Raw genomic sequence first — 26129 nt, 5'->3', positions numbered from 1 at the left:
GTACCACAACGGTAAGAGCTTAATAAGTACAGTAAATTACAGCTGTCATGTTCTGCACAGGAGAGCTGGTTGCTGTCTAAGTATTTTGAAAAAAAAAAATCAGTTTCATCACACTAAATAATTGAATGCTATTTTAATTATTTCTTTTGTTCTGTTTTTCCAGGTGTTTGGTGCATTAGCATCTGAGCCCTTTAAAATCAGCGATGGCTTTTATGGCACAGGAGAGACCTTCCTTTTCACATTTAATCCAGAGTTTGAGGTACTACCAGCCTCTGTTTGAGGGTGCCTGTTTAAATCCCAAATTCATATGTGCTGTTTTGTTTGCATGTAGTCTTTAAATCTGTTTATACCTTGTGTTAACATGCTTCTTAGATTTTACTATTACAAGTTGTGTCGTCAAGTCCCTTCAGGAATTAAAATATATATTTGCCTGCTTCTTGACCAATGATCCGCTCCTTATACAAACAAACACAAACTTCATTGCCCTAAAAGAGGTAATGGAAAATACAGTGCAGACTCAAAGCAGAGAGAGGAAGAAACAGACAGCTTATGTGGATGAGTGAGTAAAAATGGACAAGTGGTTGACACAACTTTCTATTCAGACTACAGATGTGGTTTAATCGTCTCCTTCAGACTTGAGTCTCTGTTAACACCTTTCTCTCAGATTTAGTTGCTGTCTCGCCTTGATCCCATTCATACACATTCATACGTCCCTGACACAGCAAGGGGAGCAATTATTATTTAATACCTAAATTACGCAGGGCAGGTTTAACAGAACAGAAACCTGGCATCTGTTAAACGCTGTGTTTAATAGCTGTAACTGAATCATAAGATATGAATTCTGGATCCTCCTGCTAAAGTTAATTTGGGTTCTCATTACATCACGCTGGAGGCTGTTGGGTAGAAATAAATCATTTTCTAATATATGCTTTATTTTGTATGCAAAAGGTGTACAAATGGACAGGTGACAACATGTTCTTCATCAAAGGAGATATGGACTCCTTAGCTTTTGGTGGTGGAAGGTGAGCCCTAGCTTTTTCTCATAGACACTGTCTAGCAGAAGTCTCTCAGTTGTAGCAAAACATGTTCAAATGCCTTCTGTTGATGAAGTGCCACACAAAGGTTAGCCAGTGTATGTGATTATTCCAGAGTTGATGGCTAATTTTCTTAATCTATGTTTAGTGTGTTTGAAAGACAATTTTTGACCAACACACCTAGAATAATAGTTTTTGGACCCCTGTTTAATATGTGTTTTGTTTTCTTTAGTGGGGAGTTTGGCCTGTGGCTGGATGGAGACCTCTACCATGGCAGGAGTCACTCCTGTAAAACGTTTGGGAATCCAATGCTCTCAAAAAAGGAGGATTTCTATGTACAAGACATAGAAATCTGGGCTTTTGAATAGCAAAACAGTGCACCAAAGGGGATAACAGCAAGTCCTGAAAAAGGTTCCTTTCGAACAATGGCAATGTCCCAAACTTCACATAACTGCACATAACCAGGGCTCCTCAGGCCAGAAGCCAGCTATCGGATGCTTGTTGTGCATTACTACTTCAATTATTATGGAGCTTTTTCTCTTTGTGAAAAATTTCCTTTATGTGTATCTTGTTACAGCCTTTCGCATTGTCTTTTCAAAGTAGGGGGAGTGTGTCAAGATGTCATAAAATGATGGATAGTTGGGAGTTATAACAGAAAGATGAAGCAAGCAAGGACAATGGGGCCTTTATGAGGAAAGGCCCATGAGAGATCCTTTACTGGAGAGCTGGTGGAGATGATGTCTGCTGAGGTTGGGTCTGCTGCAAGAATAAAGACCTGCACTACAGGCCCAGATTATTCATCTGAACTTTACAGAACCTCCCTGGCATGCTCATAAGCCCCCTTAGAATTTTGTTCATTTGGTTGGATGTTACTTAATATGCTGTTAGCCTTGATTGGTGGAAATCCAGATAGAGAAAAGGAAAATTAAACGAAAACTAAACGCATTCCATTCTTCGTGATGTGTCAAAACAAATTTTGGGGTTTTGGTAAACACCAATATACCAAACTCTGTAGCTGCTGAATACAATGACAGAACTCAGAGAAAAGTAACTATTTCCTGGGATATTTGATCTTTTTACAGTACCATTTTGGGTTGTCTTCTGATGCTAAACTATTGAATATTGTGATTTGTAGCCCTCTTGTTGTTCACTGTCAACTGTCATAGCACACCATCTGAAAGCACATACAGTAGCTATAATCAGATTATCCATTGTCATAATGTTCTGTTCACTGGGTGTATGTGTGAGTCCAGCTCATACTAGCTCCTCTTGCTAGATGCTGGTTTTACTGTTTTGTAGACAGTAACGTGTTGCAATAGATTTGTGGAATATGCAATTAACTGTCCTGTGACCTCAAATACCTTCAGGTCATGGTACTTTTGCCACTGCTTGGCATTCTTTGGAAAGACAAAATTGTAAAGCTTTTATGTCTTATTACAAAATTGCTTTCCCTGGTATCAGTTGAAGAGCCTGAGAAATTGTGAACAGTCTAACATGCTTATAAGAAAATTAAATATTGGTATATATGATTGTGTGTGTGTGTATATGTATGTATGTATATGTATATATATATATATATGTGTGTGTGTGTATATATATATATATATATATATATATATATATATATATATATTGCTGTTAAGTGTGGCAGTAATCTATATGTGCTGATATTTCAGCTGCTAAAATAATGTATATTACCCTGTAAATTAATGTTAAATTTTTAGATTTGTCAACCCCCCTTCCCAACACATGTATACATGTCATTATATAAATATATATTTAATTATATCCATATATATAATTCTATATAAATATATATATATATATATATATATATATATCTAAATATATATATGTAATTTTAGTAGTGTGGATTGGTTTGCTTCTAGCACTTTAATCTGGTGTATAAAAGTGTTAAGGCCAGGTTCTGATCTTCTATTAGCAGTAGCTGTACAGTATTTTTGTGGGGGTCAGATCATCAAGAAGGCAAGTGTTGATAGACAATTTGATGCTACAAATATCGATAAGGGTAATCACTAATGCTATGTGTGTAAAAAAGAATTACTCAAGGTAGGAAGGGGGGATGAAATGTGGCTGAACATGGCACCAGGGCTCTGTCTCTAAAGTGAGTCTTATTTGTAAAGGTTGGTAAAAAGTGACTGGCCTCTGACATAGGGACTGGGGGACTTGTATACAGTATGTAACCCTCTCTTAGGAAGTTTTCGTCCCCCCTTTCTGGTCTTCCACACCAGTATTTGTGTCCTTGTGGAGAGTCACAAAAAGTAATGGATATTTCTTTCAACTAGTTCACCAGAATAAGATGTGTCAGTGATGTTTAAATAACAATAAAGCTGAATAAAATGTAACTTCAGGTATGACTTAATTTTTTATGCATATATTTTTTTCTATTTTGTTACACATAATTTTATTTTATTTTTTTCATTTATAATTTTTCTGAAAGTGTATTGGAACTAACGGGACTAAAGACAGTGGCCTAAGAGGTAATTAAAACCGCAAGCTGTGATGAAGGGCCCGAAGCACCCCGTGCGTGTCGGTTGTGTGTGTTGCCCCCGCGAGAATGCGACCGCGGGAGTGCATCGCGACACGTGGCTAAGCAGCAGGCCTTACAGTTTATTTTGTGTAACAGTCAAAGTTCGGCGGTACGCCGTGGCCACGGCCTTTTGTGCAGCATTGTGTGGAGCATAACGGGAAATCTTCAGCTTGTCTAGAACACACTGACATTGAGTTTGTGATGATCTGATGAACAGGGTCTCGGAAAAGCATGCTCCAATAGGAAGCTTGAAAACGTAAAATTGGGTAATTTTTTTATATATTCAAAAGAAAAAATCCTGGACTTCCTGTTCCTATTTTGACTATGGATGTAAGAGGATTTTGTGTAGGTCCTTACATGGTCAACATACAAAAAAATTGTCATGCATGTCAAAGAAAAAAACCTGTATGGGGAGGCCTTTCGGAAAGGTGAAAAAGGGGTCCGTCGAGTCATCAAAGTTTGATGGTAAGCCGCAAATAACGTGCGGAGCGCAACAAGAGATCTTAAACATGTCTAGAACAAACAGTTTACGATGATTGGATTAACGCTTTTGTAGGAGTTCGTTCAAATAGGTAACCTGTGAGAAAGTAATTTCCGCCATTTTTGTTGCATTCAAAAAAATATTACAGACTTCCTGTTTGGTTAAGACTATGGGTGTAAGAGGATTTTACGTAGCTCCTGACATGACTAATGTGCTTAATAATTATCATGTAGGACAAAAAAACTCGATGGGGAGGCCTTTTTGAAAAATTCAAGGGGGCGCCACTGAGTCATTTAGCCACGCCCACTTTCTCTACCCTAATGACTAGTTTAATTTTTCTACTGGGATCATGTGTGTGATGTTTGATGACTCTACACCTATAATAAGCCCCTTAACAAACTACTACGTCAAAGAGGTGGACCGAAGAAAAAAAAAGGAGCAGAAAAATAATCCAAGCTTTGGTCCCTAATCATACAAAATACTATGTGTTAGTGCTGCATTGCAACAATGTTATCCTCTCTTTATTATTCCGCCCTTATCTTAGTGCCACTATGTGTTGAGATATGAAGCATTTTCTTTTCAATTCAAGTAAATCGCAAACTATAAACCATAGGAAAATAATATACACACATTAGTGGCCTTGGTTTACGTATCTACTCTGTCAATCTGATACATGGCCGTTCAATTCCTAAGAAATGCAGGGTATCTGATTTATGATGGAAACGTGTGTAGTTTCTTAAGTTCTCCTCCTTTGACGATGATGTGTAGATGATGAAGAAATATCCGCTGACACTGACTTGCTTGTAATGTAAGAAATTTATTTACAAAGACAAGAAACAGCATCAGTCCAGGTTAGCCATGGTACCTGGGAGAGTCACCAGCCAAATGTGAACCCTCCTGAACAAAGAAAGACACTAGTATTTATACAGCATTGGTCAAAGAAAACAGAAAACCATCCATGTCCTTATTTGGACTTAAGACAACAACTATTACCCTCCTTAAACTTACTCTGAATTTATGGGCTTAAGATTTACAATTCCATGCAGGGTTGACTTTTATTATCTCTTTCTCGGGATCAACACCTGTTTACTCCTGTTTAGACCCAAATGTTATCCTACTCAGTCTTAAGGAAACGACCCCTAATAAACCACTTCATGCTCTTTGGTGTTAAACCAAGCTCTTCTTGAGACCACTAATTGCTTTAACATAAGTTCACATAACTATTCATATCACATTGTGTTGCATCTATAATACACTTCACGTGTACCTGGTAAGAGAGTTTCAGTTTTTTTAACTTTCAGATTATAACATTTAACCCACAAGGGGCAATGTGGTAATCATGTCATCATAAACATGAATTTCTGAGTGATATATTAATATGCGATGAAAACACTTTCTAAATAAAGTCGCGTTTTTTTAAGGTGGTTTTAACTACTGTGTTTTTTGCCTTCTTGTGTTTCCTTTTTGTTTTCATTATTTTCAACTGGAATTGCCCGTCATTGCTCTGTTTCGATTATTTGTGCTTTATCTTTCAGCCACTGAGCCACTACGTTTAGAGGCTATGTACCCAGGGTGAGGTCCCTCCACTTGCATGCCAGTGTTGGGGTTTTCAGGAGTGAATACCTGACCAACGGTTAGGTTGGGTTTTGTAACGTAAAATTTTGATTGTCAAAATAAATTTAATAAGTTTATTTAATTATTAATATAAATCAATAATTGTTATTAAACTGAGTTTAATAAGACCTCGGTGCACCACCCTGTAAACAGGGAACAACCAAAATATTACAAATATCAGTCTCAAGTTGATTAATTAAATACTAATATCATTAATAATTAATAACCTGTATTTAATTGAAGGTGTGAAATCCGAACACAAAGCCCTTTCACCCAGCCCAAGTCACAATGCAAATACACAGTAATCACAAACAACTGCTCTTTAAATTATAACAGAATTTATTTAACAAAGAAACATCAAGTAACAAACATAAACAAACAAATCTCTGAGATATATATAAATATGCACCATTGACATCAATGGCCACCACGTTGCTAAATCGCTCTCCATTGTCTAACAGCGCGGGTAAGTCCTCTAGTGGTTATTATATCGATACATTTTTATTTGTCAAGCACCTTACATTCGCGAATCTCAATGTGCTACAGAGTTTAAAAGGATAAAAGGGTAGTTAAAACAAACATAAAACATTTAAAAACAAAATTAGGAGAAAGCTTTCCTAAATAGATGAGTCTTAAGGTTATTTTAAAAAGCAGCTGTAGTCTGTGGGGCCTTCAGTTGGTCAGGGAGAGCGTTCCACAGTCTTGGGCAGCAACAGAGAAAGCCCTATTGCCCATGGTGCAGAGCTTGGTCCTTGGTGGTGCAAGGGGTGTGGATGTTGAACGGAGGGTGCGTGAAGTGGTCTGGGGGTGAGGAGCTCCTGGAGGTAAGGGGGGGCAGATCCGTGGATGCACTGATGGGTGAGGAGGGAGACCTTATACTCAATTCTGAGTTTGACGGGGAGCCAGTGAATGGATTTGAGGATGGGGGTGATGTGTTCGTGTTTGTGCACCCTCATCAGGATCCTGGCAGCGCTGTTTTGAATATACTGGAGCTTCTGGATGCTCTTGCCAGGATGTGCATTGCAGTAGTCCAACCTGGAGGAGACAAAACCGTGGACGAGCTTCTCTGCATCTGCCAGGGTGAGTGAAGGGTGGAGTTTGGCACTGTTTTTGAGGTGGTAGAATGCGGTCTTGAGGAGGGGATTGATGTGGGTGTCGTAGTTTTAGCTGCTGGTCCATTTTAACACCCTATGGTTATTATGATCCCCTTGGCGTTTATTCTGATACTTTATAGCGTCACTTCCACATGCCTGCTGAAAAAAGAAAACTAAAATTTTCAATATTCAATCCAAAAAGGAGAAAAGGAATAACCAAGATTGAAAAAATTGGCACCAATAATGCTTTGTTTATTCAGACAGTAAAATGGTTAGCTTGTTATTCATTTAAAAACAAAAGATTTGGTTAATTTGTATTGGAGCACAAAATGACTTACGGGTTGCCCAATGATACCAGGACCTATGGTAGTCTAACCAGTAAGCTACTTTTCATCTGATTAATGTGGTAGGCATTTTTTTATTTATGTAGATTTTTGGCAAACTCACTGAATGACGTGTACTGCCCTTTCTGCACGTTCTGATGTACAGGGTTAGACAGCCAGATAACATTTAAAGCCCTCCAATAAAAAACACAAGGTTTGTCTTTTGTTGATTTTACTCGAGTTTCTTCATTGTTTGATTTAAGGTGAAACTGCAATGTTACAAAGGGAAAAACAATACAGTCAGTACAGATAACAAATACTGTATATGTTTACAAAGTCTGAGCATTCCTGTCTAACACAGAACAACATAAAAACTATTGCTAAATAAACACTAAGCTACATGCTAGGGAAGCAGAGAGAAAACTGTGAGACATGTCAGACTAAAACAACCAAAACTTTCTAACGTGACTTTTGTGTGTATGTCTCAACAGTTTTATCATGAATTAAACATAAAACTTACAGACAAATGGTCTCCAAGGCACAAGCGTGGAGGAAGACCCCTATGCAGCAACATAGATCCTCTGTCTGTCTTTCTGACTGCTCCACTGCGGCATATGAATTTCTAAACAATTACCAACATTGACCAGTAGATGGCAGTATGAATCATGAGGTAATGCAGAAAATGAAACTTCTTTAGTCTTTTAACTCTAGATTATTATGACCACCTTTTAAAACATTTTTAACATAAATTTTTAATGACTGACTTTAAATTACAGGCAGCACAACATGTAATATGATTAATTATCAGAAGCGATATGAAATAAATGTTTCTTTCCAGCATATTAGTTGGCTTGTGTCTTAATGAAATGAATTCATGTGAATGACTTCTTACTTTACAGGATAGAAAGTTTACTAAGTGTTATAAGATCTCATCACAACTCTTCTCCTGTTTGTAAGTATAGATGGTCCTATTTATATAACAAAAATAAAATATAGAATGTTTATTTATCCTACTTTCTAATCATTGATAATTCAAAATAAAAATCAGAATCTTAATTCACAATTGTAAATGAATATTGCCTGTAAAAGTTAACCATGAACATATTGGTTGGTTGCATGCTACTGTGTTTTGGTTTTATTTATTTTTTAAAACATGTTTTTTGAAAATGTTCAAGAAAATGTACAACTGACAAAAATAGGCATTGATTATTTTAAGCAAGTCAAATTTTCCAACAAATAAATAATACTTGATAATGTATTTCTATAGTTTTCTTTCTTCATTTGATATTGCTAATTGATTATTTTTCTCATAGTATGTTATATTACATTTTTACACTTGTACTTACATATTTTTGATGGGTGTGTGATGTAAAATATTGAACATATCTGTACATGTATTTGAATGGTTAAGATGTAAATGTTTTTGTAACTGAATAATGAATGAAATAAAGTTCAGCAAAAACTGTAGGAGGAGGAAGCAAGCAGAAGGCATATTTTCACTGACATCATATCATACTACGTTCCTGCCAACCGACTGTCCAATCAGCGGCCTCGAGAGATTCTAGTGTCGAAGAAGCTGTCCAGTGCGTGGATAGCGTGAGCTCTGCTCACCGCCATGGCACTCCTGATTGGAGAGTTGAACTGTTGAGGAGGCGGGATTTAAAACCATCGAATCTGAAGTGGTGTGTGTCTGCGTCCCATCCATTTGACTTTGAAAATGTTTTAATGGAATGAGCATTTTGGAAGAGTAGTTGACTTATTTCTGGACCACCTGAGAAACAATATCACAATATTTATAAGAAATAACAATAGCCTTATGAAAATTAAAAAACACTGTTCTTCAACAGTGCTTTCAGTCGGCTAACAAATTATTATTTTATTTTTCCTGAAACATGTGGACTTTCCTTGGAATTGCGAGCTTCACATATCTGTATAAAAAATCAAACCCGTTTTTGACTTACTCTAACACAGAACTCGTGATGGTTACAACCTTATTTCTCATTTCCGTGCTGCTGCTTCAATACATCAGGTGTTTTCATGGTCAGAAGCTCACCTTCTCTCAGGTAGTTAATTTTATTTTGCGCCTCTTGTCTCTATTACCCGTTATCAACAACTTAATTCCCCAGATGCCAACACAATGGAAAGACAGATCAGTGACAAACAGTGAAAAGGTAGGTCTATTGCTTATAGATGTACATTTCCTCTTTTATTTTGTAAAGCACACTTTACATTACGATTGCAAAGTTAGACACAGACAGATGCAAATAATGAAAACGTTTCTTTTTCGCAGATTTATTAACAAAAAAGTGCTAATAAAAAAAACAGAAGGTTGAATGCCTAGAACTGCAACCAAAGTTAGAGGGACACAGCTAATTGTTTGATAAAGTATAACACTTGTACACTTTCTACTGTTTGCCTTCAAGAGGGCTGCAAAAATGTAAAGACAAGCTTTTGGAAATATAAGGCAGCATTGGCACTGAATTTCACGTTGGACAAAATAAGCAATTTTTTCACATTAGGCTGCAAAATATGCTTAACAATTATTCAGTGCAAAATAAAATATGCACACAACTGTGATCACTGTACAAAAATACAACATTAAATGTCAACAATAAACATAAAATAAGCAAACACTATGAGACGTGATTAGACAATAATGAGTAGTGCAAACATTCTGAGATAACATGATAATGATGTATGTAAATATTTAACAGTGGTTAATTTACATGAGGTAGAAACTGTTTACAGTATTTTCATTAAGAGTATGCATAGTGCAACCTTGCAGTCTGTTTCATTCTACAGTTTAGACTTTGCACTTTGTATAATATAAGTATTCACTTCCTTGATTACAGAGCCAGAGAATGAGAAAAACAGTAAAAGAAGAGTCCTCTACCCCAGAGAGTGCCTCAGACAGATGCCCAACATTGGCCACAGAACCTGATGTGGTGATCGTTGGGGCCGGGGTGCTGGGCTCAGCTTTGGCAGCTGTCCTAGCCCGGGATGGGAGGAGGGTGACAGTGGTGGAGAGGGACCTGAAGGAGCCTGACAGGATAGTAGGAGAACTGCTGCAACCTGGAGGATATGAAGCCCTGAAAAAGCTAGGACTTGAAGGTTGGTGATAGAAACTGTTCCTTGCAGAGACAAGCAAGAACCATTCGTGTGAAAGTTCTCTTTACCTCCACTGCAATTTCAAAGCATGCAGCCTTTGTTTACATTTCCTATTGCAAATACTCCAAGTAAGTCATATGCGAGACTTTCTTTGTCACAATTCAAGACTACAGTTTTGGTTCAGAGAAAAGTGGTACCATTTTTTCCACAAGCGGCGCAAGAATAGACAAAATAAAGTCCCTCTTAGCTTTAAGAAAGCACTACAAATGAAAAGAATTTCTAGCTATCATATGTAAAGTTTCCATCTTAAAATAACATTTTCAAAGTCTATCCAATTGTCATGGTTGTTGTCTGGTTTTGTTTCTGTATTTCATCTTGTTTTAGTTTTTATTCTTTCCCTCGTGTTCTGTATATGTTAGTCTTTAGTGTGTTTCCCTGTGTCCTTGTGTCCTTCTATGTTATCTGTAAGTTTGTTTCCTGTGTCCATGAAAGACTACATGGCTGTTTTAAGGTTCTTAGTTTGGTGTTTAATGTTTCTTAGTCTATTCTCAAGTGTTTCCTGTTTTATTTTGTATTATCTGGTTTAGGTTGTGTTTTCAGTGTCAGGTTTTACTTTGTAGTTGTCATCAGTGTTCTGAGGCCTATACTACGAAGCAACTTCAACATATCCAGGGTCTCTTTGGGTTATCTTGCTTGACAAGCCCTGACATACGAGATCGTGATTATCACTCCTACGATGCCGGTTATCAACCTGATCCGTCAACCTCCGTTGCCAAGAGCGCGTTCACGTAAAAAGGGCAGAGTTAGCGTCATTTAACCTATCACAATCATCTGCCGTCAGCAGATCGTCATATCTACAAACATTAAATTTACACAAACTACAAACTGTATTAAAAATATAAATAAGTTAAGACAAACAGGCTTCCAAGAGACACAGCTGAAGTAACAAATGCAGATAGGACAAATGAAAAAGGAAAATCTGCGAGTAAAAACTGCAGCTTATATTTGTCCCATCGTTAGTTCACCTTAGAACTGACTATAATAACTTGTTTCTTCTCTGAACTGAATGTGTTGCTCTGACTCTTTAAAGCGGAGAGTAGAAAATATTTTAGATGTTATATTTAAACTGTAGCTTTGACCATCACAAACAGAGCAACTTTGAGAAATTCAACTTTAATGAAAACACAATTCAAAGCCACAAGAAAATATTTGTAATTGTACATCTTCAACTAAAATGTTACGATGCTTTCTTCAGTGTCTGTTGAAGGATATCAGTGAAACATAATCATTAACTAAACGGACTATAGTCTAATGTAAAATCATGCGGGACACATGAAGTGTCCTCCCCCCTCTCAATCAGCTCCGGGAGCTCAACGATCTAAAGATCTGATTGGTCAGTGGGCGGAGATTTTCAAAGTTTGATCTCTTGTCTCCAACATAACCTGCTCCGGAGCAGGTTAGGTGTGCAGCATAAGTTACTGTGGTGATATACCCAGGTAAAAAGTAATTGACCCTCATAGGACTGAAAACCCAGGGTTAACCCTGAAGTTACCTCGCTAAGCTCAAATCCTGCTTCGTAGTATAGGCCTTTGGTCTTGTGTTCTTTGCTCTCTGTTTCCCTCCTGTCTTGATTACCCTGATTGTCCTCAACTGTCTGATTAGTCTGACCTGTGTCTGATTACCCCATGTCTATTTAGTCTCTGTGTTTCTTCCTTCCTGTTGTCTGTTCATTGTAGATTGTTTGTAGTCTGTCATTTGTTCACTCTGCTCCCTGGATTTGTTTGGTTTTGGGTTTTTCTTCTCGTGCCTTTCTGGATGTTTTTGGATTTAATATTTTGAGTAAGTTTTTGTTTTGTCTTTTTGTTTAAATAAACCTTTTGTTTTTACTCCTCCCCTGTTTTCTGCCTACACCCCTGACACCAAATAGTACAACAACTGTCCACAGGGAGATTAGCGTCCCTCACATCTTTACAGATTGCCACAGTCACCTCCTTATAGCACTGTGTAAGTTTAGCTGCAGGTTGCATTTCTTTTTTGAGAAGTGCATACATCTTTACAATGCCAGAAACGTAGTCCATCTTTGTACTGTTCGATATAATGGCTCCAAAGAGGACAAAGACAGATGAGTCTAAGTAGAGGAAAAGAGAGAGTGAAAGAGAGAGAAGCATAGTGTACATCCCCCTGCAGATTTTATTCATAACAGTTTGCAACGTCAGGCTGTACCGTAGGCTGGACTGTAATTGGTGTCATTTTTATCAGTGTCTTCGTCATATTTAGCAGCTTCTCTGGTTGCAGAATGTCAACTAACCCAAGTTATGTCTCAGGATTGCAAACAAATAAGCAAATCAATCCATTTTACACTAAAAGTTGTCTGCAATGGACTGAGTGCTTTTTTTTGCTCTTAAAAACTGTGCCTTGTCAGTCGACATGGGTCTTTGACTTCTCACAACTCCTTTGTCAACACATTCATGTTGTCCATGAGGAGCAATATTGTGAGAGGCATAACAGCAGTGACCCTTTGTCAAAACCTTTGGTATACCCTGATCTCACTTTTTATCAAAATTCTAAATCCCGATTCAAGTGTTTTCTCCTCATTCATTTATCTTAAAAATAAATTTTTAACAAACGGTGTAAATTTTAACAAGATGGAACTTGTTACATGTCTTCGGCCTTAGGTTCAGTGGACGGTATAGATGCTCATCTGGTCAATGGCTATGTAATCCATGACATTGAAAGCAATACAGAGGTAGAGATCCCCTATCCTCAGAAGGAGGACAGCATTCAGTGTGGACGCGCCTTCCATCATGGTCGCTTCATCATGGGCCTCAGGAGAACCGCGCTGGCTGAGCAGAAGTGAGCACTCACCCAAACAAATTGTTGTTGTTTTTTTACTTCTTATTTCAAAACAGTGGATTAGTTGCACTTTTTCCCTGTCAAGCGTACACCAATTAGATGTGACTGTTTGAGAAAATAAATCTTACTGGTGTTGAACCAGGGTTTACTTTCCATGAAATTTTAATTGTATATCAATTGAATTAGAATGTAGAGAAATGTTTAATTTCAGACCTTAATTGTTCATGTTGTCCATGCTAAACTGGAATGTGGTTCTGATATCTCTACCGTAACTCTCTTACTGTAACCCCAGTGTTAAGTTCATAGAGGGCACAGTAACACGTTTGCAGGAACAGGACGGCTGTGTTACAGGCCTCCAATACAAGGACAAAGAAACTGGGGAGATCAAGGTGAGAACTCTGCTGTTAATATAGCCATTTAATTACCTTTACAGTACCCTCTGGATATATATAATGTATCATTTTTCATTGTGTATGATAACTGGGTGAAATTGTGATCTGTAGGAAATTTATGCAGCGCTAACTGTGGTGGCCGATGGCTGTTTTTCCAAATTCAGAAGAAGTCTTGTCTCTGTGAAAGCTCACGTCTCTTCTCACTTTGTTGGATGCCTTATGAAAGCAAGTACCAGAAAGTGTTTCTGTGGTTATGACCTGGCAATGATTATATTTAATGTATGTGTGTTATATGTGTGAGTATGGTGTCTCCCTGCCTGTACAGCTGTGAAAATAAATTTCCCCGGGGGGACAATTTATTTTCTCAGCAAGTCAGGAATTTAGTCATCGTCTTTTTTTCTTTTTTTTTTCAAGGATTGCCCCCAGTTTAGAGACAACCATGCTGAGCTTGTGCTTGCTCACCCAAGTCCTGTGCTCATCTACCAGATCTCCTCCTCACATACCAGAGTCCTTGTGGACATCAGAGGGGAGATGCCTCGCCATCTTCCAGACTACATGGCTGAGAAGATACACCCACAGCTGCCAGGTAAAAAATAGATCCGAACTTTTTTTTTTTTTTTTTTTTTTCTCTAAGGTGTAAGTTTTCTGATTCTTGCTTATCAAATTGACCTTTGACCCTGTAGATTGGTAAATGATACACGTTTGTAATATGTAATTTCCTTCACAAGTTTTACATCAGACTGTGATGTCAAATGTGATGTAAGCACTGTAGGTACATTTTCAGATTACTTTCTGTTGTTTGTGCAGCCATGGCAGCTACATTTGAAGGATTTTACCTGAATGAGGCATCCTATTTTTCAGCTTATTTATCAAACTCACGAGGTCCTTTACCTTGACAGAAATTTACATTAAATGGAGTCAGACTTACTTATAAATGTCCATTCAGACATCAAAAGAAAAAGTATTTGCTTTTGCACCTTTGGTTAACATCCAATAAGCCAGCTGTGCTGTCTTTTTGTACTTCAGAGCATTTAAAGGACCCTTTCATGTTCGCGCTGCAGAACGATCGACTAAGGTCCATGCCTGCCAGCTTTCTCCCTCCCTCTCCAATCAGTAAGCCAGGTACTTGAGTGATATTTACATTTACTTGATTTTCAAAATAGGACCGTCTTCTAAGGTGAAATTAATACACAGTATATTGTTTTAATTTTTTACAATTATATATACTGTCAAAAATGTTTTGGTAACACTGGTTGATGATAACCATCATTGATAAAGTGTAAATTGATAGTTAATTAACCTTTAGTTAATAGTTATTTTACAAACAATGAAATTAAGATGTTAATAATGTTTACTAATTATTTGTAATGCTATAACTTGTTTATTGTTGCATCTATCCAGGTGATATGTAAGGATGTTTTATTAAGGCTCTCTTAAAAAGGTTTAAAAATCATTTGGTTATCATTAACAAACACCTAATATAGGAACTGATTTACTAAAGAAATGCAAAAAATGCACTATATGATCTACTAAAGGCACGCAGTGAGGATTACATCGTTTATATGAGCAAAACAATTCATTTAGTACATCTGCCTTAATAAATATGCAATATGGGGCATTTCTGCCCTTCCGTGAAAAATACCGAGAGGAGATAATGCAAAGAAGTGAAGTCAGTACATGCATTGTGATTTACCAAACCTGGCATAAATTGCAGTGATTCTGACGGTTTCTGAATTTAACACCTTAGAAAGGAACGTTCTAATCCAAGAGCCCAGTGTTACACACAAGTTTGGAAGATGCATAGGCACAATAAAAGATGTTGTTTGATAATACTTAACAAAGAGAAAAACCATGATTAAACCAACATAACTGAACATTCACAGCCTCTGCATTCTAATGAATTTGAACATTGACATTTAGTCTTCCTATTCCCCTTTTTTCACCAACAATATTTTAAAATGTTTTTTCATTTCTTCTTATGTTGTTCATTTCAGTCATTAAGCCCATAAAACATCTCTGAACAAACAAGAAAATATATTAAGTTAACCTGTTTTTAACGTTTAGCTCGACTGAAATGATTGTTTCTCCTTAATAGCTGTATACCAGCTACAACCGGGTCTCCGGTTAGCGAGATATGCACAGAAGCAGAGGTTGGAATTCCACATGAACTTTATAGAAGCTTAGTATGCATTATAACAGCTTCTTAACACAGGAATTTATGCTTCTATGTATGGTATAATGGTCATTCCTTGGCAGTCCAATGTAATCCAATAAGAGATCTGTGAGCACAAATAAAAGACATCAGACCTTCCTGAGTTGTCCGTCTAATTGGGCTGGCCTGTCTAATTTCCCTCATTTTCCTGGCTATTACTGCCCCCCTGTGGGAATTTAAAACACTATTATTTAGCTAATTATACAGTTGGTGGGCGTGTATTGCAACCTTTAAACAGTACTAGGCCATCCGTTTTCCCCATTCCCAGTCTTGTTTTGAAGCTCAGGTGCTTCATTAATTATATAAGTACAATAACTACATTTAGGTATGTTGTGCACAGACTCATGTCTGTATCAAAAGCAAAATAAGTACATGAAGTAATCCTCCGCATGTCATGCCATTCACTATGATAAGATAAGCACTAGACGTGTATATTAAAAGGGATACAATGAATATTTTTTGTTTTGCAGGTGTGCTTTTGCTGGGTGATGCTTACAACATGAGGCATCCTCTCACAGGAGGAGGGATGAGTGTTGCTCTCAATGACATTCTCATTTGGAGGAGTCTGCTTAACAACATCCCTGATCTGCACAATGATCGGGAGATGTTGCAGGTAAGCACACTGCTAAAAATTGCACTGAACTGTTTACTTTCTCCAGCTCTTATTATTCTTAACAGGAAAGACAGTATTTATTATTCATTTTTAAAAAAAACAGTTTTAGGATAAACTAAATTAGACCTGGATACTGCATTATGTTTGTCTTGCCATTTATTTATTTCTTTGTTGTCTTGAGTGAAATGGTAAAACTCTGAAAAAACATTTTCCTTTCCTATAGGCTAAGAAAAAATTCCACTGGAAACGCAAGTTATCACATTCGTTTGTGGTTAATGTTTTAGCCCAGGCCCTGTATGAGCTGTTTGCAGCCACTGACGGTGAGTCACTATCTCCACTGCCATTTACATTGACAACAACAAAACTTTAGCAAACATAATGTTTTGCATTTAATAATTAAAAAATGCAAAAACGTCAATTACTAATGACCATTTTAATCTTCATCATATTTGTTCTGTGTTTACCAGATTCTCTTCAAGAGTTGAGAAAAGCCTGCTTTCAGTACTTCAAACTTGGCGGCGAGTGCATTGCTGGGCCGATTGGATTACTCTCTGTGTAAGCTTTAAACCATGTCCACATGAACTGAAATTAAAAGCCATTTGTTGGGTTTTTTAGTGGGTGGTAGACATTGTCCAAGATGCAACGTAACTTACTTAGCAGCCTCCCTCTGAAACCACCATCAGAAAGTCCAGTTCCACTCCGATAATGTCACTGGCCTTGCGTATCATTCTGTTTAGGCCATGGCATTCTTAGACCAGTCCATTTTATTTTCAAAGTACACTCCCAGGTACTTAGACGTAGACGTGGTTAAGCAGGAAGGTGATAGCGTCCTCGACTCCCATTCAGGCCTGGTTTTCTTTCTTTTTCTAAACAATAAAATGGTAAATCAATGAACAATAGTAAAGAAGAAGAAACTGTTCGTGAAAAAAACACCATGATAATTATATGAACAAGACCAAAAGCGTTTGAGAGCCAGAGCTAAAACAGTATTTTGTTTATCCTTAAGGTGAGAGCCACAGTTAATCTTTTACAAAACACCCAGTTAAGAACACTGACTTTTTGCTATTGGCCTTGACAACAAATTGTCGTAGTCAAAACCCATTTACAATATCATCAATAAAATGGGCAAGGCCATTACATTACGTAACAGGAAATGGACTGCTCTTAATTTTACCCTTTTAACATTAGTCTGTTAATTATGTGCCATGTAGGGCAACTAATCAACTGGTCATTCAGTCACTTATTCATACAGGATTTGCCTTAAGGTGCAATCAGGGTTTAGTATTTAATGCTAGTTCAATGTTTAATCCAGAAGGCAACTGGACTTGGTTGAAGCCCTCTAAAGTTTCATTAGAAAAGCGATGCAGAAAATAATAATACTACAGCAATACTTCAATTATTATTATTTTAGCTTTATAGCAGACCATCATTGCTCAATCGTATTGCTCAATAATAAAAGTAACTACAGCCAAACCAAAACTTTTAGAAAAATCAGGGGAGGGGAAACTGTATTCTTAAAGGCTGGAAACACATTCATTTCCAAAAATTGGCAAAAGCAAAGCAAATAAGCCTCTTTGGATTTCATATTGATAGTTAAGCACAGAGTTCCTCGCTTTTGTCAGGAATTGGTAGTTTATTATGCACTGAATGTGTGAGTTTTTACTCATGAACAGTATTTATATGTGTGCCTTGTGTGTTATTTGTATTGACAGTGTTGGATAAAAGTGAGCCCCGGCTATTTTTCCCTAAACCCTTTTATACTCTAGACAGAGATTATCTAACCAAATTATGCATTTTCAGATGTGTGGTTTCCTTCTTCTGATTGGCACAGCTTTCCAAATTATGCATCTTTGTATGTGTGGTTCCCATTCTCATTATGTGCATGTTGATTTGATATGTGCAAATGTTTAATCTATGTATGGAGTAATGGTAAAAGAACAAACATAAAAATAATATTTATTGAATGTATGTCTGTGACCAGGTTGTCTCCCAAACCTATGAGCCTTATTGGACACTTCTTTGCTGTGGCACTGTATGCGATCTACTTCAACTTCAAGTCTGAGTCTTGGAGCAAGAAACCCCGAGCTTTATTCAAGAGTGGAGCAATCCTGTACCGTGCTTGCACAGTCATGTTTCCCCTCATCTTTTCTGAACTCAAGTACATGGTGTACTAAAAGAGGCCTGCATCACAGGACAAAGAAGAACCAAACTGGTTAGATTAGAGATTACGATTGGAAATCATCTCTATAGCTTCCACGTAAGACTGCAGAGACAAAATTGTTGTTGTTTGAACTGATTGTAGTCCCAGTAGTTTCTTTCCACTGGAATTTAAATTTATTAGACATCGGCATGCAAATGCATAGTGTATATTCCCTTGGTCTTTGTCTCTCACATCAAACTCAAAGACTAGAACAACTAGATGGAATACACTTGCCCTTGCACAATTTTTACACATCATCAGCAGTCTACCTGTATAAATGTCGTCTGCAGATAATTAAAATGCATTGCACAGCCATATTTAGCTGTATCATGATGACCGCAATTCAGTCTACTATGGTTTCATAATATATTGCAACATGTGCATCCGTATCCCCAACAGAAAATGGGACAGAGCTAAATAATATAGTTTGGTCATTTTTAATGCAACGTTTTGACAATGTGTCTTGCTTCAGCTATTCTATCAATAAACCTTTATAATATGAGTGAGTGTGTTACTGTTGCGTTCACTTATCAGTGATATTCCTGGTAAAGACTTTTTTTCAATAAAATCCCATCCCATCTTTATATCTTTGATCACTTATGCTATGATTGCACAGAGCTGAGCACAGTAATAGAGTTTTAGGATGGGTTAATCTTTAAGTTCCTTTCTTTACTGACATAAACAAATGTAACCGGATTCTTGTTTTGCCAGATCGTTTTCGATTAATTCCATTTCTAAGGCACTGGAAAAAAAAAACAACCTCTTGGTAGAATACAAACAGACTATTCTGCCATAGCCTCCATGGGGCCCTAAGCAAAATTTGATTTTGGGGCCCTCTATTACTGCCAATAATATTTATTGTTGATCATTCACACACCTATTATAAACTCCTTGAGGAGTGTTGTTTACATTATCCTACTGTTTGCCTGGCATGTCTTTACATATGACATGTAATTTATAAAGACATTGGTGGTGGCCCAGTTGAGAACATAAATAGTACCATCTATCTATCTATGTATCTGTCGTATTGTTCAAAATGAAAAACATTCAGCTACAAGAGTGGCCTGGGGTTGAACGTTCCAAGTGATAAAGTTTTGTATTTACTGTAAAAGTCATCTTGTCTCATCAGTCTTGTACATATTAGTCTTAAATTACCTGTTTTTATTTTTAGCTAATTATTATTTAATGTTCACTTTGTTCATAGAGAGCACATTCTATCAAAGTTAAATTACTTTGGCATGAATATTTTGCTATTTGAACGTCCAGTTAATAGATACATTTTCCTTTTTTTTTTAAAAATGCATTCATTTAAGATTTATTTTTGGGTGTTTTACAGCCTTTATTGCAGAAAAGGGTTGGGAGATATGCAGGACAGACTGCCACGAGCCGGACGCGCGAAGACTATGATATAAATAGATACAGGAGTTGTTCTACTACGCCATCAGCGACCCTGAAACACATTTGTCGTTTTCAAATGAGCTGGCTAATTTGCCAATTACGGCTACACAAATTTCTTTCTACTTTCTTTTCTCCGCACCCGAAAGATATGTCCTTTTTTTTTTTTTTTTTGGAGGTTTTTTGACTCTACCTGCGCTTTGGACGTACAGTGAAAGTTGGGGGGCCCCTAGTGGCAAGTGCTTAGTTCGCTTATGCCTTAGGACGGCTCTGAGAAAGAGTGACAAAGGGGCCGTCTACTTTTTTTTAATTAGGGACCGAAGCACTGACCAGTGCGAAGGACCCTATTGTTTTTGGAATGATTATTTTTATTAGGGACCGAAGCACTGACCAGTCCGAAGGACCCTATTGTTTTTCGAATGATTATTAGGGACCGAAGCACTGACCAGTGCGAAGGACCCTATTGAAACCCAAATGATTATTTTTCTCCTTTTTAGGGACCGAAGCACTGACCAGTGCGAAGGACCCTATTGTTTTTCAAATTATTAGGGACCGAAGCACTGACCAGTGCGAAGGACCCTATTGTTTTTCGAATGATTATTAGGGACCGAAGCACTGACCAGTGCGAAGGACCCTATTGTTTTTCAAATGATTTTTAGGGACCGAAGCACTGACCAGTGCGAAGGACCCTATTGTTTTTTGAATTATTATTAAAAAAAAATTTCTTCCGTCGCGTTGGAGCCATTTTTGACGGCTTGAACGTGAATGAAAACTCATCGAAATCTCCAATGTCATCGGGTCTGGTGAAAAATTTGATATTCTCGTCATTTCGTAACAAAAATGCGCACAATGGGTGGCGCCGATAGCGCAGCGGCAGCGCGCGCACCATGTTGCGAGGCTTTGCTCCTCGCACGGGCGGCCCGGGTTCGCGTCCGGCCTGTGGCCACTTTCCCGCATGTCTCTCCCCACTCTCTCCCTGTTTCCTACTCTATCCACTGTCCTATCAATAAAGGCAAAAAAGGCCAAAAATAAACCTTTAAAAAAAAAAAATGCGCACAATGACTCAGTGGCGCCCCCTTCAAATTTTCAAAAGGGCCTCCTCATTGAGGTTTTTTCATCGTACGTGCACGACAATTTTTTTTTTTTTTGGACGTTTTTTGACTCTACCTGCGCTTTGGACGTACAGTGAAAGTTGGGGGGCCCCTAGTGGCAAGTGCTTAGTTCGCTTATGCCTTAGGACGGCTCTGAGAAAGAGTGACAAAGGGGCCGTCTACTTTTTTTTAATTAGGGACCGAAGCACTGACCAGTGCGAAGGACCCTATTGTTTTTCGAATGATTATTAGGGACCGAAGCACTGACCAGTGCGAAGGACCCTATTGAAACCCAAATGATTATTTTTCTCCTTTTTAGGGACCGAAGCACTGACCAGTGCGAAGGACCCTATTGTTTTTCAAATTATTAGGGACCGAAGCACTGACCAGTGCGAAGGACCCTATTGTAATCCTTATGATTATTAGGGACCGAAGCACTGACCAGTGCGAAGGACCCTATTGTATGGACGTACAGTGAAAGTTGGGGGGCCCCTAGTGGCAAGTGCTTAGTTCGCTTATGCCTTAGGACGGCTCTGAGAAAGAGTGACAAAGGGGCCGTCTGCTTTTTTTTAATTAGGGACCGAAGCACTGACCAGTGCGAAGGACCCTATTGTTTTTCGAATGATTATTAGGGACCGAAGCACTGACCAGTGCGAAGGACCCTATTGAAACCCAAATGATTATTTTTCTCCTTTTTAGGGACCGAAGCACTGACCAGTGCGAAGGACCCTATTGTTTTTCAAATTATTAGGGACCGAAGCACTGACCAGTGCGAAGGACCCTATTGTAATCCTTATGATTATTAGGGACCGAAGCACTGACCAGTGCGAAGGACCCTATTGTAATCCTTATGATTATTAGGGACCGAAGCACTGACCAGTGCGAAGGACCCTATTGTTTTTCGAATGATTATTAGGGACCGAAGCACTGACCAGTGCGAAGGACCCTATTGTTTTTCAAATGATTTTTAGGGACCGAAGCACTGACCAGTGCGAAGGACCCTATTGTTTTTCGAATGATTTTTTTTTTTTTTTTCATTTCGTAAAAAAAATACGCAAAATGACTCACTGGCGCCCCCTTCAAATTTTCAAAAGGGCCTCCCCATTGAGGTTTTTTCATCGTACGTGCACGAAAATTTTTAGGCACATTCACCATGCGAGATCTCACATAAAATCCTCTTACACCCATAGTCAAAACCAAACAGGAAGTCCGCCATATTTTTTTTTAATGGCGAAAATTCGCATTTCACAGGTTAGCTATTTGAACGAACTCCTCCAAAAGCAATTATCCCATTGACACAATGAGAATGTCAGTGTGTTCTCGACATGTTGAAGATCTCTCGTTGTGCTCTGCACGTCATTTCCTCAAAGGGTGTGGTCATACGGACGCGTTGTTCGTCACAAACAGGAAGTAGTTTGTTATGGGCCTTAATATAGTCATACATTCATCAAACATGACACACATGATCCCAGTGGAAAAATAAAACTAGACATGTTGGCACAAAAAGTGGGCGTGGCTAAATGAGGGGGGACCGACGACCACAGGATCGTCCCGTCTTTGGACAGGAACGTGCGTCCGACCGGGGGCGCCTCCGCTTCTTCTTCTTCCTCTTCTTGTTCTTCCTCGTCTTCTTCTTCTTCTTCTTCTTCTTCTTCTTCCTCCTCGTCCTCGACCTCGACCTCTCCCTCCTCACCTTCCTCCTCGTCCTCTCCCTCGACCTCTCCCTCCTCATCTTCCTCCTCGTCCTCTCCCTCGACCTCTCCCTCGACCTCTCCCTCGTCCTCTCCCACATCCTCGTCCTCTCCCTCGACCTCTCCCTCCTCTCCCTCGACCTGGACCTGGACCTCTCCCTCATCCTCTCCCTCGTCCTCGTCCTCGTCCTCGTCCTCTCCCTTGACCTCTCCCTTGACCTCTCCCTCCTCTCCCTCGACCTCTCCCTCCCCGTCCTCTCCCTCCCCGTCCTCTCCCTCCCGTCCTCTTCCCCACCGTCCTCACCCTCGAGGGCCGGGAGGTACCTGTCCCGGGTGTGGGCCGTGCTGGCGGTCTCACGGCGTGACGCGTTGCTTACGCGTCACGACGCTACTTGTTGTCTTGTTTTGGGGGATTTCTTTTTTTTTTATTTCCTTCATTTCATTGGATTTATTAGTATTTCTCATATATATATATATATATATATATATATATATATATATATATATATGTATATGTATATATGTATATATATATATATATATGCATATGTATATATGTATATATATATATATGTATATATGTATATGTATATATGTATGTATATATATGTATATACATATACCGTAAATTCCGGACTATAAGCCGCTACTTTTTTCTCACACTTCGAGCACTGCGGCTTCTACTCCGGTGCGGCTAATGCATGGATTTTTTATGGGGGACAATGAGCTTCTGCCGCAAAAACATTTGACTTCGTCACGTCGGATCTTAATATCAGTCATTTTGCGCTTCATGCACGCACCCTCATCATGGAAAACACACGGAGAAATACATATGATGCAGCTTTCAAGTTAAAGGCGATCGACCTGGCTGTCAAAGAAGCTAACAGAGCTGCTGCACGTTAAGATGACACTGACAGCGACAACAGAGACTGAGGAAGTGAGTAATGAAGTCATTCTGAGGCAGTGAATGGATGGACTTTTTCTTGTGAAATATATTACGGTCATCTTTTTCATCAGCCGTGTTACAGACACCGTCGGCTAGGCTTCGTATTGTAACGGTTCATGTTGTAAAGTCAGTAGTTGATAATGTGTTCATAATTCCGATTATGTGGAGAGTCAGTGAATGCACCAGCGCGAACGTGTTGAGTGGCTGTATGAGAGAACGCTGGGGGAGAGAGTTGGATTGTTACGGCAAGTTATGTGTTGCTCTCTGCTGTAAACGGCGTGGTCACGGCCGACAGTGATCGGGTTATTAAAAGTTATTATTTGAACGCTCTGGTCGTCCTTTAACGTCCGTACGGACGCTACAGTATTTGCGGATGTTACCGGTAGCCTACGTCTGTGTAAATAGCTCTTGTTATAGCGTGGACACCTGCGGCTTATAATCAAGTGCGGCTTATATATGTACAAATACATTTATTTACTTATTTTTAGCCGGTGCGGCTTATATCCAGGTGCGCTCAATAGTACGGAATTTACGGTACATATGCATATACATACACACACACACACACACACACACACACACACACACACATATATATATATAGTTACATTTTTTATGGTCAAAAAATAATATTTTTTCTTCAAAACAAGTGCAAAATGAGCCTTCTAGACAGCTGGGATAATATTCAGATGTTGATTCATTTCTAAACATCATATAAATATGATTTTTCAGACTGTCAGTCTAATACCCTGACCTGTAATTCTGTGTATGTGTGTAGCGTCCAAGCCCCAATTCTAGATTTTTTTTTCTCTAAACTTACACACACACACACAGGCTGTGTCCCATTCCAGGGGTTGCAGCCTTCGTGGGCTGCATTCTAAGACCGATTACGTCACACCGGCGCGACAAGTGCTGTCCCAATTCAGCGGCTCCTTCGAATGCAGCCGAGAAATGCAGCCTTCCTTTCCCCGATTTTGGAGGCTTCAACGGTTGGATCCTTTGCAGCCTTCCCTTCCCAAGATGCATTGCGCGCAAGGGACGTTCAACATTAATGTAAACAATGGCATCCTCAAGCCCGACCTGCGGAGCTGATCTGAATTTCACTATTAAATGCAAGTATTTGATTTTATTTCATTTAAATAGTTAAACATATCCATGTTTAAAGAGGAAGGCGACTGAAAAGCCTAATGTTTGTTGATTCCTGCTAGCGATAAGCTAGGCTAAAGTTACAACTCGACCTGATGTTTGTTGAGTTAACGTTAGTTTTTTTCTTACTTTACTTTGTTTTTAGTGGAGTTAACAGACTTTGCTACGCACACAAATGATCAAGTTAAAAACATTTCGACGGTTTGATATGACTCCAGCAGCCAAACAGAGTAAAGCATCATTTAACGTCACATTTCTTCAACATGTTTTGATTTTAGGGAGCAAACTGCTTAGATGGTCCAGCTGCAGGGGAAACATGATCATCTGTTCACAGGAATGAAGAACACAGCCAGCTTAGCTTGGAGGTAACATTAAGGAAAACAACCATATTATCCATATTATCACCATTTAACCATCTTGTACTTAAGGCTATAATTAGTTCTCATCCCATGTAAAGCCCACAATAATATGGATAATATAATGGATGCAAACTGACTTTCTGTTTTTTAAATCCAAAATAGGGCATCCAAATAGATCATTTTTTAGGCCTGTGTGTTATTTTTCACCCTGGTGTAAACCTGCTTTCCCTTTTCTAGTGTTTTCTCTGTAATAGGAACTATTCTGGAGTCATTGGGCTGGGCTGGAGGTCTGTCCAGGGCCAAAAAAAAGGGACAACCTTAAAAAGAAATACATGTCATCTGTGCATTCACTTGAATGTATATAAGTTATATTCACACGAATGAATAAACTGACTTTTTTTTTTTTTTTTTTTTTTTAAGATTTATTTTTGGCCTTTTTGCCTTTATTGATAGGACAGAGGATAGAGTCGGAAAGGGGGAGAGAGTGGGGAGAGACATGCGGGAAGGTGGCCACAGGCCGGACGCGAACCCGGGCCGCCCGCGCGAGGAGCAAAGCCTCACAACATGGTACGCGCGCTGTCGCTGCCGCTGAGCTATCGGCGCCCCCTTGAATAAACTGACTTTTGATAACATTTCTGTTGCTGTTGTCGTCAACTGTCATGATTAATTTCATCTGCAAGTGTCCAGGATCAGGAGAAGGTGCGAGTTTGGCCCTGGTTTGTCCTCATGGATGAGGTGTTGGAAAAGAGGCAGTCCACCTCAACCCCTGTCCTCATCGCCTCCATCCCTGAGGACAGACCAGGGTCCAGCGAGGCGGGGGACCAGGAGGAGGAGAGGTCAGGGAGAGCCAGGCAGGAGAAAAGAGAGGGACTTCGATAGGCAGCTGATGGACCCCCATCAAAGAGGACTTGAGGTTTAAGAGGGAGGCAGCAGAGACGAGGGCGCAGGAGAGCGAGGAGCTGATGGAGAAGAAGTTCTGCCTGCTGCAATGTTTAATAGAAAAACGATATAAATAAAAAATTCAAA

General features: G+C 38.9%; 2 protein-coding genes and 1 long non-coding RNA gene across 11 annotated transcripts in view; all 3 read left to right on the top strand.

Moving 5' to 3' along the window:
- Nucleotides 1–2563, top strand: part of oxr1a (oxidation resistance 1a) — a 105202-nt gene extending 102639 nt beyond the window's left edge. For all 6 annotated transcript variants that reach the window (XM_079343449.1, XM_079343451.1, XM_079343448.1 and 3 more), the window contains 3 exons: nucleotides 164–259; nucleotides 949–1022; nucleotides 1267–2563. In XM_079343449.1, coding sequence (XP_079199575.1) covers nucleotides 164–259; nucleotides 949–1022; nucleotides 1267–1402 — 306 coding nt within the window. In that variant the 3' untranslated portion in view covers nucleotides 1403–2563. The remainder of the gene's footprint in view (nucleotides 1–163; nucleotides 260–948; nucleotides 1023–1266) is intronic.
- A 6216-nt stretch (nucleotides 2564–8779) lies between these two features.
- Nucleotides 8780–18977, top strand: sqlea (squalene epoxidase a). 4 transcript variants are annotated; one of them, XM_079343467.1, is made up of 12 exons: nucleotides 8781–9160; nucleotides 9224–9268; nucleotides 9950–10208; nucleotides 12881–13058; nucleotides 13351–13447; nucleotides 13562–13675; nucleotides 13865–14036; nucleotides 14477–14572; nucleotides 16133–16275; nucleotides 16499–16595; nucleotides 16743–16830; nucleotides 18257–18977. In XM_079343467.1, exons 1-12 carry the CDS (start codon nucleotides 8990–8992, stop codon nucleotides 18447–18449), a joined length of 1653 nt encoding a protein of 550 aa, XP_079199593.1. In that variant the 5' UTR covers nucleotides 8781–8989; the 3' UTR covers nucleotides 18450–18977. The 4 variants fall into 4 exon arrangements, with proteins under 4 accessions (XP_079199594.1, XP_079199593.1, XP_079199595.1 ...); XM_079343468.1 differs by having other exon boundaries at nucleotides 8780–9268; nucleotides 13937–14036; XM_079343469.1 differs by lacking the exon at nucleotides 9224–9268 and having other exon boundaries at nucleotides 8782–9160.
- Nucleotides 18978–24819: 5842 nt separating this feature from the next.
- On the top strand, nucleotides 24820–26098 carry LOC306823908. Its single transcript, XR_013779070.1, has 3 exons — nucleotides 24820–25109; nucleotides 25341–25460; nucleotides 25784–26098. It is a non-coding gene; the product is annotated as an uncharacterized lncRNA (long non-coding RNA).
- Nucleotides 26099–26129: the final 31 nt, after the last annotated feature.

Source organism: Symphodus melops, assembly GCF_947650265.1.
Source record: "Symphodus melops genome assembly, chromosome: 5".
In the NCBI taxonomy this organism is placed as follows: Eukaryota; Metazoa; Chordata; class Actinopteri; order Labriformes; family Labridae; genus Symphodus; species Symphodus melops.
This window is presented reverse-complemented; position numbering and strand designations above follow the sequence as displayed.